Raw genomic sequence first — 17,705 nt, 5'->3', positions numbered from 1 at the left:
CGGATCTGATACTGTCTGCAAAACTGGGCTAGATGTTTCACAGGAACAGTCTCAGATTATTTTGTCAATGAACTTCTTCTTTCCAGCTAAGAACCAGAAGAGAAGCCTGGGAAATGGTTTTAAAATATTTCTGACCAACAGCTGTAAAATTGGCAGCTTCTAATTTTAGTGCTAATTCTTTATTTTTAAGATTTGTGTGTGTTTTTTGCCATTTACTTTTTGTAGTTGGATGAAGATGTAAGAATTTCTAATATTATACTGAAGTTTGCCTTTTAAAGCATAACAAAAATATCTTTGTTCTATTGAAAGCAGCCATCTGTGCAGTATTACATCTTGGATTACCAATTTAACCTGAGCTTTTTAGATCTGATTCAAAGTCTGCATAGATTATTAACAGCCAAATAGTCCTGGAAGATCTCCTTAAGCCTAACAGAATATAATGCCTGATAGATATTTATGCATCTCTGTTCTGTTTGGAAAAAGCAGTCCTACAGCATTTGATTTGATTTTATCTTTATTGCCACTCTGACTAATATTTAATCCAGCTCCTTCAGACTGAGATACAATGGAGGTTCTATTTCTTTTTGATGGACAATTATGAGCAAACATCATTTCAAGCCAAAAATCAAACAATAAATAGGTTCTTCCACAGTTTAAAAGAACAAGTGTCAACTTGAAACGTAGCCATGTTTTTAAAAATTGAATTAAAAGTAGTTCGATACTACACCATCTCCTGAGTCCTCCTGCCACTCACGTTTTACAGCCATACTTTTGTTTTTTAATGCTTCTCTTTTCCCAGATGCCGCATGAAAGTGCCAAGCAACCAGCACAGGAAACAGACTATAAAATGCTGTCAAAGGAGCAAACTAAACATGCTACGGAAAAAAATAGATTTCCTCCCCTCCCTCAATTTCATTCCACTACAGTACTCTTCAGCCGTACTTGTAGCAACAATAAGCAAAACGTTTTCAGATAAAATACTATTAGGTTGCTGGTGTCTCTGACGTTGTCAAGTTACAGCAAGAATTGTTGCAGTATTAAAAGCTGTGTTAGATGTCCTGCAGCGGTGGTGGGGTTACATACAAAGTGTTCTGTAATTTGTGAATCTGACTTCTCACTCAACTACAGGCTCGATTTTATGAGAAGAGTGGAGAAGGACATTAATATAGTCCCTGGCAGGCATGGAGTTTGGCAGCATGTATTCAAGCAGTTCCTAAAGCTTTTAAAATTAAATACAAAAGTTACATCTGGTTTAATCCTGATTTAAGCCATTTAACTAAACATTAAAAAAACCCTAAATGTTAAACCTGTCATACAATTAGGTACTATGGGAACTCAAAGTAACGATGGATATTCACATAATAAAAGTCCAATGTTTGTTTCAACATTTACACTGCCTGTTACTTGCTGATTGTGGTTAGTCTTGCTGAAGGCATCCTATTTTAACTTTTGTACTTTTAAAATATTTTTTTATTGGCAACAATAAAACTTGTTTGAGCGTCTTACGTTATAAATTAAGAGTGGTGTAGCAAGCTGCTGAAATTAACCTGTGGAGTGGGAAGAACCACCAGTAAAGAAATATGGAAGGGAGGAGATGGTAGTGAATATTTAAGGTCTGGATAAACTCAAACGTGCATTACAAAAAATTATATAATTTTGCTCTTTTGGATAATATTGTCACCACATACACACAAAAATCAGTTTGATGACACAAAGCAGGACTGAAAAAAACATTAGGTTTGTTGTTAAAAAGCACCAAAGTCAAAGTTTCAGAACTGACCTGAAGCAAGTTCTAAACATTAAAAATAAAACAAAAAACACTTGTTGGTTATTTTAATAGTATTAACAACATTAACCATTTTTAAAGCATCTTATAACTTTAAAACTTTCTGACATCCAGTGCTTTTTAGTGGCAAAAGTTAATCATTTTTTTCTTTTTTTCATTAAACTGGGCCTTGCAGAGAAGGCTCGTAAAAGCGGTAGCCTCCATTGTGACAAAACAGTCCCATTGAATGAAGAACTTGAAACAGCGGCCAGTACTTCCAAAACCAGTTTTAAACATTCCTTTTTATATATACACACACAAGATATGCCCTCATTTGGGAAAAATTGAGTCAGTTAGCTTAGGTAGTATAATGGATCACTTGAGTTTTCTTTTAAATTAAAATCAAAAAGCAATTTTTTTATTTGTCCTAATCACACTCAATTTTGTTACACATGGTGGATAAAACTACATCTATGTTAAACATTAGGCAACCATACCCTTACATGACTGCTGTCCACTGATTAATTTATTGAGCAGATTAACGGTGAAGAAAGGACAGATAGTGAAGAAATTGACTATCACTCTGAGACCCTAATATTTCCAATGGAAAAAAGACCAGTTTAAATAGTTAGTTTAGACCAAAAGAAATTTAGCAAGACTGGTTGAAGAAATAGATTTGATTAGCCCAAAATTTGTCCTTTGTTTGTATCTTTCTATTACCCACAGCATGGCAAAATGCCTTGCTATTACCTTAGATAATTTTATATTTTATTTTAAAGAACTAATGTAAATGTGTATGTTTCAAATATTTTGGCTGCATACTAATTTTTTCCCAGAAGTAGTGATGTGTCCATCCTTTGAAAAATAAAACAAAATATGGATGTGGAATTTTATAAAAGTAGTAGTAGTAACTAACTTGGAGCTCTCCCTCCCACCATCCACCTGGATTCTTCTTTCTGATGAGTATCAGTTGACCAGGAGCCAGGGTAAGTTGTTCAGGTCCTGTTGCTGTGTAAGAGGCAATAACTTGGGCAATTTCTATTAAATAGAAAGAGAAAAAAATTCCATTTACTGTTAATCTGAAAAATGGAACCAGTACCCAAGTTTAGCATGCAATATTTACTGTGCCATATCTCATGAGTACAGTATGTCCACTATGCACTTCTTGCCATCAAATTGGTTTTATTTTGTATTTATGCTGTGCCACAGATATGGACGGCAGTTTACCATATATCAGAGCCTTGCCCCAAAAGAGTTCACACATAAATTAGGAACAGAATGATGTGTGAAGACAATAGTACGGGGTGGGTTAGTGCAGGTTAGAGTGAAGATTCTGCAGTCACTTGGGAAGTAGTGTTTATCATGAGGGTCACACACCACTTTAAAAAAAAAAAAAAAAAAAGACTATAGTCTTCCTGGCTACCAGAAGTAGTACATTTTGAGAAAAGACCTCAAGAAGGAGAGGTTGGAGGTGTGGCAGATAGGAGTCAGAGAGGGAGTTCCAGGTATAGGGATTTACATGAAAAACTGAATTGACAACCTCAAGGGTTCAAACAACATGAGTCAAGCCCCCCAAAATCATAAGATTTTAAAGAATAGCGTTTGGTTTTTTTTTATTTGCCTTATGGATTTTGAACCTATAGCATTCATATTTTAACGGTAGAAACTTAAAAAACTCTGAGATCCTCACAATCACATGGCTCCAAGAGCTGAGGCCTACATAAAATAATCAAATATTGTGAGAGTTGGCAACATTGTACACAACAGCAGAAGGAGGAGGTTGACAGAGAGAGCACTAGTATGGGCTAAAGGAGGACTGAGTGGAACAAAAGGATACAAGAGCCAGGGCCGGCTCCAGGCACCAGCATAGGAAGCAGGTGCTTAGGGCGGCCAATTCAAAGAGGCAGCACTCCGTCTGGTATCGGGGCGGCACGTCCGGGTCTTCAGCGGCGGGTCCCTCATTACCTCTCTTCCTCTTTGAGCTGCTGCTGAATTGCCGCCGAAGAGGAAGAGAGGGAGGACCCGCCGCCGAACTGCGGTAGAAGAAGTGGCACAATTGAGCTGCCGCCAAAGTGCCGCCGCTCTTTTTTTTTTTTTTTGCCGGTTGGGGCAGCAGAAAAGCTGGAGCCGGCCCTGACAAGAGCAGAGAGGTATGTTGTGGAGAGTTTTGAAATCAAGAACAAAGATTAGTTTGATTAAGGGAGGCAACAGAAAGCCAGTGACAATAATGAGAGATTGACAATGATGGAAGCATTTTGCAAGGAATATTTTTGGTGGCACTTATTTGGACAAACTTCTCAGGGGAAGACATGTTTACGGGAGGCCAGAGAGAAAGGCTTGCAACAATCAAACCCTGCAAAAATGTTGTCACAATGGAAGTAGACAGGAAATGAACGTTTTGGAAAATAAATCAAGGCAGGATTTAGTGACAGGACTCACGTAAGAGAGAGGGAGGTGGTGTTAAATATTACAACAATTGGGACCCAGTGGTAAACTGAGGATAGTGGAGTTGTCAACAGTGGAAGAGGATTTGAGAGTTTAGTTTTTGACACGCTAGGTCTTTGATGTGGCTGTGATTGAGTAGCCACCTATGAGCCAAAGGAACTAAGGGGCATTTGTACAGGAGATCTTTTTAGGCCTAATTGGGGTGGAGTAATAGGAGGATTTAAGAGCCCCAGATAGCTCACAGATGACGGTCTCTAATGATGGGAGCTCAGTGGGAAGCTTTTTCCCGGGCAGGTTTTGAGTGGGGTTTTTTGTGTGTGTGTTTTGTTCTACAGGCTGGAGACAGAGGCAGTTTTTACTTGGCAATGGCTAGAATGAGACTGGGGACTAGCTAGGTGATGTGGTAACTGGGTTAGGCTGATTAGGTCTCCCAGGAAGTGTACTGAGTCTGCCTTTTGTTTGAGATTAAGCGTGCCTAGATTAAGACATTTATTTATGGTGCAATATTTTTGTGAGTTTTCAAGAGGCATATTTTGTGTTGTATTATTTGTGACACAGTGTTTGCATGAAAAGCCATTTCTGCACAGAACAGTCTTAGGCCTGGTCTACACTACGACTTTAATTCGGATTTAGCTGCTTTAATTCGAATTAACGCTTGACCCGTCCACACAACGAAGCCATTTAATTCGAATTAAAGAGCCCTTTAATTCGATTTCTGTACTCCTCCTCGACAAGAGGAGTAGCGTCAAAATCGGTATTGTTAATCCGAATTAAGGTTAGTGTGGCCGCAATTCGAAGTTATTGGCAATTCAATGTTATTGGCTACCCACAATGCAACGCTCTGGAAATCGATGCTACTACGGTAGCTTGGACGCACACCACCGAATTAATGGTGCCTAGTGTGGCCGAATACATTCGAATTTATAAAATCGGTTTCCTAAATTCGAATTATATAAATTCGGATTAATCCTGTAGTGTAGACATACCCTTAGTCTTGGGATGGCCTAACATAACCTGCCCCAGCCACACTGGCATTTGGAGAGTCAGCAGAAGAGACAGACAGCTCCTACAATGACCAAGAAGGGGTAAATGAGAGCCTGTGGGCCCAATCAGCCCCACCCGGTTACACCCTTGCAAGATGTCACACCTGGAAGGAGGAGATAAAAGAGGAAAAGCTTGGCTCAGTGGTGGCTGACAGAGAGGATTAGACCTCTTGAGCTAGCCCTGTGAAGGAAAGGCTGGCTGGGGACAGAGCCTAACCAGAGGCTGTTTGAAGCTATTAGCCAATACATATGTTAGGCATAGTATACACCACATTAATGGGTATTATGTGTACAGTATTAATATAATACACATACACACACACACACACACACACACACACACACACACCCATGTGTTGGGAAGTTATGTTAACTGAACACATTATGCTATCCCCGCAATTCTGTTCACCCATATCAAATATCCGACAACACTTTCCAAATCTGAAGTCAGCTTTGGCATTAAAAACAGGCATCCGTCATCATCCACCGAGTCCGCTGCAACTCTGCTTTCCTGGTGCCATGAATCCACCTCGCAGGTCCTCTTGTCGTTCGGTATAAATATCTATTCCCGTGGCATCCGTCGTCATCCACCGCTTCCACTGCAACTCTGCACTCCTGCTCTCCTGCAGACGCCATACCATGGCAAGCCTGGAGCCCGCTCAGCTCACCGCTGCTGTTGTGAGCATTGTAAACACCTCGTGCATTATTCTGCAGTATGTGCAGAACCAGAACCTGCAAAAGCAGGCAAGGAGGCGACGACAGCGCGATGGGGCAGGTTCATGCTGTGGAACACCAATTCTGGGCCCGGAAACAAGCACAGACTGGTGAGACCGCATAGTGTTGCAGGTCTGGGATGATTCCCAGTGGCTACGAAACTTTCGCATGCGTAAGGGCACTTTCATGGAACTTTGTGACTTGCTTTCCCCTGCCCTGAAGCGCAAGAATACCAAGATGAGAGCAGCCCTCACAGTTGAGAAGTGAGTGGCGATAGCCCTCTGGAAGCTTGCAATGCCAGACAGCTACTAGTCAGTCGGTAATCAATTTGGAGTGGGTAAATCTACTGTGGGGGCTGCTGTGATCCAAGTAGCCAACGCAATCACTGAGCTGCTGCTATGAAGGGTAGTGACGCTGGGAAATGTGCAGCTCATAGTGGATGGCTTTGCTGCAATGGGATTCCTTAACTGTGGTGGGGCGATAGACGGAACGCATATCCCTAGCTTGGGACCGGACCACCTTGGCAGCCAGTACATAAACCACAAGGGGTACTTTTCCAATGGTGCTGCAAGCACTGGTGGATCACAAGGGACGTTTCACCGACATCAACGTGGGATGGCCGGGAAAGGTACATGACACTCGCATCTTCAGGAACTCTGGTCTGTTTGAACAGCTACAGGAAGGGACTTACTTCCCAGACCAGAAAATAACTGTTGGGGACATTGAAATGCCTATAGTTATCTTTGGGGACCCAGCCTACCCCTTAATGCCAGGACTCATGAAGCCATACACAGGCACCCTGGACAGTATTAAGGAGCTGTTCAACTATATGCTGAGCAAGTGCAGAATGGTGGTAGAATGTGCATTTGGACGTTTAAAAGCGCAGTGGAGCAGTTTACTGACTCGGTTAGACCTCAGCAAAACCAATATTCCAACTGTTATTGCTGCTTGCTGTGTGCTCCACAATATCTGTGAGAGTAAGGGGGAGACGTTTATGGCAGGGTGGAAGGTTGAGGCAAATCGACTGGCCGCTGATTACGCACAGCCAGACACCAGGGCGATTAGAAGAGCGCAGCAGGGCGTGCTGCGCATCAGAGAAGCTTTGAAAACCAGTTTCATGACTGGCCAGGTTACGGTGTGACAGTTCTGTTTGTTTCTCCTTGATGAAAACCTGCCCCCTTGGTTCACTCTACTTCCCTGTAAGCCAACTGCCCTCCCCCCTTCAATCACTGCTTGCAGAGGCAGTAAAGTCATTATTGTTTCAAAATCATGCATTCTTTATTAATTCATCACACAAATAGGGGGATAACTGCCAAGGTAGACCGGGAGGGGTGGTGGATGAGGGTAGGAGGGAAGGACAAGGCCACACTGCACTTCAAAACTTATTGAATGCCAGGCTTCTGTTGCTTGGGCAGTCCTGTGGGGTGGAGTGGTTGGGTGCCCAGAGGGGCCCCCCCCGCATTCTTAGGCGTCTGGGTGAGGAGGCTATGGAACTTGGGGAGAAGGGCAGGCAGTTACACAGGGGCTGCAGCAGCTGTCTGTGCTCCTGCTGCATTTCCTGCAGCTCCACCAGACGCCGGAGCATATCAGTTTGATCCCCCAGTAGCCTCAGCATTGCATCCTGTCTCCTCTCCTTTTGCTCCCGCCACCTCTCCTCTCGCTCATCCCTCCTGTCCTTGCATTCATTTTCTGCTTTCCTGGACTCTGACATTGCTTGCCTCCATGCATTCTGCTGAGCTCTTTCAGTGCGGGAGGACTGCATGAGCTAAGAGAACATTTCATCGCGAGTGCATTTTTTCCGGCTTCTTATCTGTGCTAGCCTTTGGGATGGAGATGATAGGGAGAGTGTTGAAACATTTGCAGCTGCAGGAGGAAAAAAAGGGAGAGTAGTATTTAAGAAGACACATTTTAGAGAACAATGGGTAGACTCTTTCACGGTGAACCAAGCTGTTAACATTACATAGCACATGTGCTTTCGGTACAAGGTCGCATTTGCCTCTTATATTGAGGGCCTTCCGGTTTGGTGTGAGAGATCGCACACGCATGGCCAGGCAACAGAATTCGGCTTGCAGGCAGCTATGGTAAGCCACAGTCTTTCGGCTTCTTCAATCTTCATAACATGTGGGAATGGTTTCAAACAGCAGCGCCCAGCTTTCCCATACCAAGCACCTGTTGGGTTGGCCATTTAAAAGGAGGGGCTGTACTGGCCGCGAATGCATCCCAAGTCTTCGGGCAAATTAATCATTAAACACGCTTGCTTTTAAACCATGCATTATATTTACAAAGGTACACTCATCACCAGAGGTACCTTTTCTGGCTTCATGGTCAGTGAGCTGCCTTGGGAGGGTTGGGAGGGTATTGGCGCCAGGGTGATAAACAGTTCCTGGCTGTCAGGGAGAATGGTTTCTCCGCTTGCGTGCTGTGCGCTATCCTCCTCCTCCTCCAGCTCCTCATCTTCCTCATCCCCAAAATCCTCATCCCTGTTGCGTGAGACTCCCCCCTTGCAGGTGTCCACGGAAAGGGGAGGGGTAGTGGTGCCCCCCCCCCCCAGAATTGCATGCAGCTCATCGTAGAAGCTGCACATCTGGGGCTCTGACCCAGAGTGTCCGTTTGCCTCTTTGGCTTTTTGGTAGGCTTGCCTGAGCTCCTTAATTTTCACGCGGCACTGCTGCTGTTGTAGCCTCTGTCCATTATGCCCTTAGAGATTTTTTCAAATATTTTAGCATTTCGTCTTTTGGAACAGATTCCTCTCCCCAAACAGCTGTCAGATCCAATACCTCCCGTTCAGTCCATGCTGGAGCTCTTTTGCAATTCTGGGACTACATGGTCACCTGTGCTGATGAGCTCTGCATGGTCACCCGTGCTGATCAGCTCGCCGTGCTGGCCAAACAGAAATGAAATTCAAAAGTTCCCGGAGCTTTTTCCTGTCTACCTGGCCAGTGCATCTGAGTTGAGAGTGCTGTCCAGAGCGGTCAGAATGGAGCACTCTGGGATAGCTCCGGGAGGCCAATACCGTCGAATTGCATCCACACTTCCCCAAATTCGACCCAGCGATGTTGATTTTAGCGCTAATCCCCTCGTCGGGGAGGAGTTCAGAAATCGATTTTAAGAGCCCTTTAAGTCGATAAAAATGGCTTCGGCGTGTGGACAGGTCCAGGGTTAAATTGATCTAACACTGCTAAATTTGACCTAAACTCGTAGTGTAGATCAGGGCTTAAAAATCTTTCAGAAAATAAACAAACAGCTCTATTGCATTCTGAATATATTCTTTATTATTTCTGAGTGTTGAACTCTGATGGGAAGAATTCCAACAGCATCACAAGCCAGCTCAGGAAAGTTAGGCCCCTTTTAGCATAGTGTGTATACAGCATGAAGACATAAAATCCTTCTCTGTATAAACATTGACACATCTGTAATCAGTTTTGTATTGCTTCTGAAAATTCAGAAAATAGCTGTCCCTGTGCCCCCACCTACTACCAGTTTCTGCCGAGAATGCCCAATCTTCTTGCTGCTCCTTTATTTAGAAAAAGTAGTGAAAACATTCCTGTTGGCTGGGCATTTAGGAACACTGAAACCTCCATGCTGAGCAATATACAGGGCCAACCCTCAGTTTTGTGGGAAGTAAATTATGCAGGATTCCAGGCAGAATGCCACAACCTGAAGTGGGATGTGTACTTCACCACCATGTTTATCAGACACGTACATAAAACTGCACAATCCTCATGGATCAACTGCCCTGTTATATGCACTATTCCCAAGTTGTGTGAATTTACATTCACTTTCAGGCAACAGTTTTTTGGGAAGTTTTGTAACCACATGGTGCTTGGATACTGCCATGATGGACGCTGTACAAAACCCTAAAGCAGATGTAAATGTTTAAAGACGGGTAGCAACATACTGGGCTATACATAGGGAAAGAGGGAAGAATAAGAATGAGCAACTTATTAAATTGTTACAAAGGAGACTTCATTCCTATTTAAGTTTCTTACTCTTTGTTAGAAGCAAATATATCCTTTAGCACACGGAGAAATAAAATGTTGCCACACTGTGTAACTCACCAGGTTTCTTCCCTAAACTTCCTGTTTTTCCAGCAGTTCCAGGGACCTTAAAATAAAAAGGCAAATATAAAACTTACACACATTCATATGTTTATTTCTCCTGACTACCAAAATGGCTTTGCTACAGCATTTTCCAAAAGAAGGCTCTGAATAGTTAGTGACTGTCCTAGAGGGATCTATCCTTGTAGCAATTCTCAGATGGATTGTCACCCCAAATATTATCTGTAATAGTGAGTAATGAATAATTAAAAACAAACACATCTTCACTAGTTTAGGCAGGAAAGAGTGTTTTTAGTTTGGAGAATCTGGGAAGGTTTCCAGCTGTGTGACCGTTCATGAACCCCATCAATCTAAAGGGACGATAATAATATAATCTGAGTCAGAGTTCACAGTGGGTGAAATTGCTCCTGCTAAACTAGATGGAGAACCAACTCTGAAAATCCAAAAATCCTATTGCACATCAGAGTTATTGAAAGTCTGCCCAGAAAAACAGTACCTCTGAATGCTGGAAAAATTTAATAAAATAACATGGTAATATTATTGAAACCTTCACCCCTCTTCTGCTCTCCCCGCCGTGCTGCTATCACTTGTGTTATATCCAACATTAGGTTGTAAGATCCAAGAACAGGACCATGTTTTATTTGTTCTTAAAGTGCACTGCATAAATAATGAACAGTTGAGATTAGATTTATCCTTTAATCTACTAAATTAGCTCTCCCAAAGCGTAACAGGGATATAAACAATATATTTACAAAAATACAAGTTTTCTGATCTACATCTTCTAAACTGATTCTTAATGAAGAATTTGCTGCATTGAGGCAAGTCTTAGAGGAAGAAGCTTTCTGAAAGAGCTATTACAGTACTGCAAAAGTGGCCCAAAACATTGCACTACCATAACCAGAGTGTTTTGGAGCTCTATCACAGAAGAGATTACTGTATTTTCTATTTTAATTGAAAAGATGAGCGCCCTTTAAGTATCTACATACTGTACTACTGATAAAAAGTATCACTCTCCAATCTTTCCCAAAAGTGAAAAAGGTTAAGCGATGACTACACAAGCGCTAATATTTCACATATATAGTCCACAGACAGTTATAGCTCATTAACACAGATGTCAAGATTTAAAAAAATGTGCACCTAAAGTTAGGCTCCTAAATCCTTATTTAGGCACCTAAATCCAATCCAAATAAGAGTTTAGAAGGCTAAATTTAGACCCCCATTTTTTAAAGTCTTGACCATAATATTTTTATTTTGAAGAGAAGTGCAATAAATCAGTAGAATACATTATATTTCTCATCTTGTTGCAAGAAGGAACTTAAGTGTATATAGACAACCACATAATGACCCAGCTAACATCCACTGATAGATGACAACTGTATTCTCAAATAGATGAGAATGTGCGTGAGAAAACATCTCTTAAGTTTAATACAATATACCATCTCCAGAAAAGAAAAGTGAATCACTACCCCCATCCTCTCCGGACACACACACACACACACACACACACACACACACACACACACACGACTGACAAAAGCATTCCCCCTTTCAGGGCCTACACCATGTGGTGGGAGTGCATCCAACTTCAGAACTTCTGGAATTTAATTGATATGAATCTAACTTCACCAGAATATGGCTATTAGGTAAGCTTATTTTTCTAATGGGCTTGTTCCCTTGGGTTCATTATTACAATACCTTGTTTTGGAAGGAAAAGCTTAATATTTCATGTTAGGATATTTCCCCTTTTATATTGTTTCAAGTCATATCTTACTGCACGTTCTCTTTGGTCATAATACTGTTAACTGGAAAACAGCAATAATTCCTCTGATTTGGCTGTACATGACTATCATACAGGCCTTTAATAACAGTAAGTGACAGGGTACTCCAGGTGTTCTTAACCTTTTTCTTTCTGAGGCCCCCCCCCAACATGCTAGAAAAACTCCAGGGCCCAACGGGGAGGGGGGACTGGGGGCTCTCAGCCGGGAGTCGGGGGCTCGGGAATAGGTGTAGTTTGACTTCTATTTTGGGTAGGCAGGGGCCAGCGGGACTCTGGACAGCTCCGCACGGCGGGGTTGGGAAGGAAACGCCACCTCCACCCCCTGACTCACCTCAGCAGGCCATCCAGCCTGTCTGGGTGGGGGACGCAACCAAAAATTATAATTCAAAAGGTGGGGGGCTCAGCTCAGAAAGTCTGAAAACAGCTCAGGTTGCAGGCAGGGGGGTAGCTTGCGGCTGTGTGCCAGGAAGGCTCCCCTGCGGTCCCTGTTCTCCGAGGGCTCTGCCAGCCATGGAGCCGGGTCTGCCTGCCCAGATGGCTCTTACCAGTTGCATGAGCAAAGGGGGCTGGGAGCTGAGGAGCAGCTTCAACCCCCTGCAGCAGCAGGAGACAAGGCTTCCCGCCTCTGACCTGGCCAGGGAGTGGGGAGACAAGGAGGTGGAGGGGGTTGGACCTTCCCCTGTAGTTTTGAGGTGGGGGGTGTAACACCCGTGTCTCCCCAACTCTGCCCAGGGGCTCAGGGCTTCTGCCCCATGGGGAGTACCGGGGCTTCGGAATTCAGCCCTGCTGTTCCCAGCTTCAGCCCCACGGGGGGTACTGGGGCTCAGGCTCTGGGTTTTAGCCACAGGGCCCCATGGCCCCCCTGAAAGGGTTTGGGGACCCGTAGGAGGGCGCGGGCCTCCTGTTGAGAACCACTGGGGTACTCCATGGTAGTTTATAAAGGAATATCTCTTTCAAACTTCACTGTAACAATGCTTTTTCATGTCCAATAAAGTTGTAAGATAAAAAACCCTCCATATGATTCACTGACTTGAAATCATCAAATGAACATTATAAAGTGGACAAATAAGATACAAAAAAGGATAAGACTTTGTAATGTTTCATATCTCTTTACCTCAGAATCTTTCAGTCTCACATAATTAGAAGGAAAGACTCCAGATTTGTCACCCAATGTTCCTGTCCACCAGTCACCATCTTTTTTTGTCACAAGAATCATATCTCCTTGTTGAAAGATTAAGTCTCCTTGTTCCGAACTCTCATATGTGTACATGGCAATATATTCTGGAGGAGAAGTTGTTCAAAAAATGGGAAATGCTTGATGAATCAAAGTATAATTTGCAAAAATCTATCTTTATGAAAGTAATGCCATATGACCTGTCCAAAGGTTAGATATTCATAGCTTTCTGCCCTATTACTTCTGTGTAGGCAACACTTCACTCCAAAACATTTTCCCTTCCTTCACAAATGAGGTTTAATATTTAACTTTCTAAATTAGATGATCTTCAAGACTACTTAAAGTTCTTTAAAGGCTTCTATTCTAAAAAAGACAAAAAACACTCCTATTATGGATGAAGTTATTATTTTTGGTAAACCTCTAACATGACCTATTTTTTTTATTAACAAAAAAACCAAAACCAAAACACCACCACCCAAACTGTTACATCCCTGTTTGATAACTTGTTCTTCGAGATGTGCTTCACATGTCCATTGCACTTTAGGTTTGTGTGTATGTTTGCCAGTGCACCAAAGCTGGAGAATTGTTTCCCATAGTGGTCCCAAACAGGGCAGAGCATGCACTCTCTGAACATTCATGCTGCTAGCCAAAAGTATACTGGGGTGGAGCCACCCAATCTCTCTCAATTACTTCACTCCGGAAGCCAGTACTTGCTGTGACTCAGATATAGAAGGGAAGGAGGGTGGGTTGTGGAATGGACATGTGCAACACATCTTGAACAGCTACTGAACAGGTAATGCAACCCTTTTTTCTTCTTCGATTGCTTGCACGTGTCCATTCCACTTTAGGTGACCCACATGCAGTTCTAGATGGAATAGGAGATCAGAGTCTACTTAAACAAGGGCTGCAACACCATGCTCCCAAATCTAGCCTCAAGGTTTGGAAGGGAGCATAATGTGTGATGAACATATGTACAGATGACCAAGTTGCAATCCTGCAAATTTTACTGATGGGAACGTGACCCAAGAAAGCAGCCAATGCTGCTTGTGTTCTCATAGAGTATGCTAAAACTCCAGCAATATCAGAGCACAGATGAATAGAGGAGGTCCAGGAAGAAATCCTCTGAAAAGTGACAAGTTGCCCCTCATCCTGTCAGCAAAGGAGACAAATACCTTAGATCGACTCACGGCAGTGTGTTGACACCGCGCTGGGTCAATGGGAGAAATTCTCACATCGACTTACCTTACGCTTCTCGTTCCGGTGGAGTACCGGAGTCAACGGCAGAGCGATCAGCGGTCGATTTAGCAGGTCTTCACTAGACCCGCTAAATTGACCCCCAGTAGATCAATCGCCGCAGCGTCGAGCCACGGTACGAGGAGACAAGCCTTAAGTCATGGGCAGCAAACCAGTCATTGGGGTCTAGGGTCGGGATAACAGATGTAGGAGTAATCATATAAAACTATCTGTTGAGTTTTTGCAGATCTAAAAGAGATCTGAGGCATCCCTTGGACTCTGCAATGAGAAAATAGTGGGAACAGACTCCCTTCCCCCAATGCTGACTCTGCTACCCATAACTGTAATAGAGACTGACTGTCATGAATCAGTACAGTCTTGTGAGAATGGTCCTTGAAAAGGGCGGTGAGGTGTGTGGGAAGGGGGAATAGAGGTGAATTGCAGGGTACATCTCAGTTCCATCACATTTAGAACCCAATCAATAGGTTATTATGTGGGTCCAAGTGCTTAGGAAGTGGGACAACTTGCTGCCAAAAGCAGGAGAAGTTAGAGTGGCTTGCTAACCTCGACAACAGAATCAAATAGATTGCTTAGATATTACAGATTATTTAGAGGTAGCAGAAGGCGGTGGACAAGGAGGTGGTCTCTTCCTCTGAGACTTATGGCATTCCCTGGACTGGTCTGGCTGCCTTATCGGGTAGAACAGGTACCTTTGCTGGACCTGAGAGCAGAAGTGCTTTCTCTTAGGACTTGTGTATGAAAGCCTAAAGACTTTAAGGTTGTCCTAGACTCTTAAAGAGAATCCAGACTGTAGTCAGTCTTCTGAGAGAATGAAGGGCAAGTCTTCCATTGTTTGATGGACTTTGGTTGGAATGCCAGACGATTGCAGCCAAGATGCACAACACATAGTAAAAGACGGTTACTCACCGTTGTAACTGTTGTTCTTCGAGATGTGTTTCTCATATCCATTCCAATTAGGTGTGCGCGCGTCGCGTGCACGATCGTCGGAGAATTTTTACCCTAGCAACACCCGGTGGGTCGGCTGTGGAGCCCCCTGGAGTGGCGCCTTCATGGCGCTGGATATATACCCCAGCCGACCCAGCGCCCCCTCAGTTCCTTCTTGCCAGCTACTCCGACAGTGGAGAAGGGGGGCGGGTTTGGAATGGATATGAGCAACACATCTCGAAGAACAACAGTTACAACGGTGAGTAACCGTCTTTTCTTCTTCGAGTGCTTGCTCATATCGATTCCAATTAGGTGACTCCCAAGCCTTACCTAGGCGGTGGGGTCGGAGTGAGACATTGCTGTGTGCAAAACTGCTGACCCGAATGCAGCATCGTCTCTGGATTGCTGCACCAGCGCATAGTGAGCGGCGAATGTGTGGACTGACGACCAAACTGCAGCTCTACAAATGTCCTGGATCGGGACTTGAGCCAGGAAGGCAGTCGAGGAGGCCTGGGCTCTCGTGGAGTGAGCGGTGAGGCGCGGCGTCGGGACACCGGCCAGGTCGTAGCAAGCACGAATACAGGACGTGATCCAAGAGGACAGGCACTGTGAGGAGACCGGTGAGCCTTTCATCCGGTCGGCCACTGCAACGAAGAGTTGTGTCGTCTTCCTAAACGGCTTTGTACGGTCAATATAGAAAGCCAGGGCCCTGCGTACGTCCAAAGAATGCAGACGCTGGTCTTGGCGAGTAGCGTGCGGCTTAGGATGGAACACCGGGAGAAATATATCCTGGTTCACATGGAAAGGTGAGACCACCTTGGGAAGAAAGGCAGGGTGGGGGCGAAGCTGCACCTTGTCCTTATGGAACACCGTGTATGGGGGCTCGGACGTGAGCGCTCTGAGTTCCGAAACGCGCCGTGCTGAGGTGATGGCTACAAGGAAGGCTGTCTTCCAGGATAGGTACAGGAGTGAACAGGTAACCAATGGTTCAAACGGAGGCCCTGTGAGCTTGGAAAGGACCAGGTTGAGGTCCCACGTCGGAACGGGCTGGCGCTGCTGTGGGTACAGCCGGTCTAAACCCTTGAGGAATCTAACGACCATCGGGTTAGAGAAGACCGAGGAAGCGAGCTCTCCTGGGTGGAACGCCGAAATAGCGGCGAGGTGAACCCTGATTGAAGATATCGCCAAGCCCTGCTGTTTTAGAGATAGGAGATATTAAAGTATGAGAGGAATAGGCGCCTGCAGGGGGGACGTAGCTCGCTGCTCGCACCAACAGGAGAACCGTTTCCACTTGGCTAAGTAAGTGGTCCGTGTAGAGGGCTTTCTACTTCCCAGCAGAATCTGTTGGACGGGCTGGGAGCATTGCCGCTCTGACCGATTCAGCCATGGAGCATCCACGCGGTGAGGGGGAGCGATTGCAGGTCGGGGTGACACAGCCGGCCGTGGTCCTGAGAGATGAGGTCGGGGCACAAGGGAAGCGTGATCGGTGCTTGAACCGAGAGCTCCAACAGTGTGGTGTACCAGTGCTGCCTTGGCCAAGCTGGAGCGACTAGAATCACCCGTGCCTGGTCTCTGCGTAACTTGAGTAATACCCTGTGGACCAGTGGAAATGGAGGAAAGGTGTAGAACAGGTGATCCTTCCACGATAGAAGGAAGGCGTCCGACAGAGAGCCTCGAGCTCGCCCTTGCAGGGAGCAGAATGTCTGGCACTTCCTGTTGGCTCGAGACGCAAACAGGTCGACCTGGGGAAATCCCCACCTCTGGAAGATGGAATAGATGATGTCGGGGCGAATTGACCACTCGTGCGTCTGGAAGGACCTGCTGAGACAGTCCGCCAGCGTATTCTGGACTCCAGGGAGGAACGATGCCGTGAGGTGTATCGAGTGGGCGATGCAGAAGTCCCATAGGCGAATGGCCTCTTGGCATAGGAGCGATGAGTGGGCTCCGCCTTGCTTGTTGATGTAAAACATGGCCGTGGTGTTGTCCGTGAGAACCAACACGCACCGGCCCTGTAGGAGGTTGAGGAATGCCTGGCAGGCTAGGCGCACCGCCATCAGCTCTCGGACGTTGATGTGCAGGGCTAGTTGGGACGCGGTCCACAGGCCCTGGGTATGGTGCTCCCCGAGGTGAGCGCCCCATCCTAGAGATGAAGCGTCCGTGACCAGGTGGAGGGAGGGTTGTGGGGCGTGAAACGGCACTCCTGCACAGACTGTCGTGCGATCCAACCACCAGGTGAGGGAGGTCAAGACCGAACCCGGAACCGTGACCACCATGTTCAGGTTGTCCCGGTGAGGACGGTACACCGATGATACCCGAGCCTGTAGTGGGCGAAGCCGAAGTCTGGCATGCCTGGTTACGTAAGTGCACGAGGCCATGTGACCCAACAGGGCGAGGCATGTCTTTATTGTGGTAATCGGAAATGCCCTGAGTCCTTGAATGACGCTTGTGATGGTATGAAAGCGGTTGTCTGGTAGAATAGCTCGGGCACATGTGGAGTCTAGGATTGCTCCGATAAATTCTATCCTCTGGGTTGGCACTAGAGTGGACTTCT

At 45.1% G+C, this 17,705-nt stretch overlaps 1 protein-coding gene across 1 annotated transcript in view; it reads right to left on the bottom strand.

Annotated features, from left to right (window-relative positions):
- ITSN1 (intersectin 1) overlaps positions 1-17,705 on the bottom strand; it is a 184,360-nt gene that overhangs the window by 6,865 nt on the left and 159,790 nt on the right. Inside the window, exons 24-26 of the mRNA XM_065413292.1 lie at positions 12,917-13,083; positions 10,026-10,071; positions 2,682-2,803 (exon numbers count right to left, since the gene is read on the bottom strand). Of these exons, the coding sequence (XP_065269364.1) occupies positions 2,682-2,803; positions 10,026-10,071; positions 12,917-13,083 (335 nt within the window). The remainder of the gene's footprint in view (positions 1-2,681; positions 2,804-10,025; positions 10,072-12,916; positions 13,084-17,705) is intronic.

Source organism: Emys orbicularis, chromosome 1 (assembly GCF_028017835.1).
Source record: "Emys orbicularis isolate rEmyOrb1 chromosome 1, rEmyOrb1.hap1, whole genome shotgun sequence".
NCBI classification, from domain to species: domain Eukaryota; kingdom Metazoa; phylum Chordata; order Testudines; family Emydidae; genus Emys; species Emys orbicularis.
This window is presented reverse-complemented; position numbering and strand designations above follow the sequence as displayed.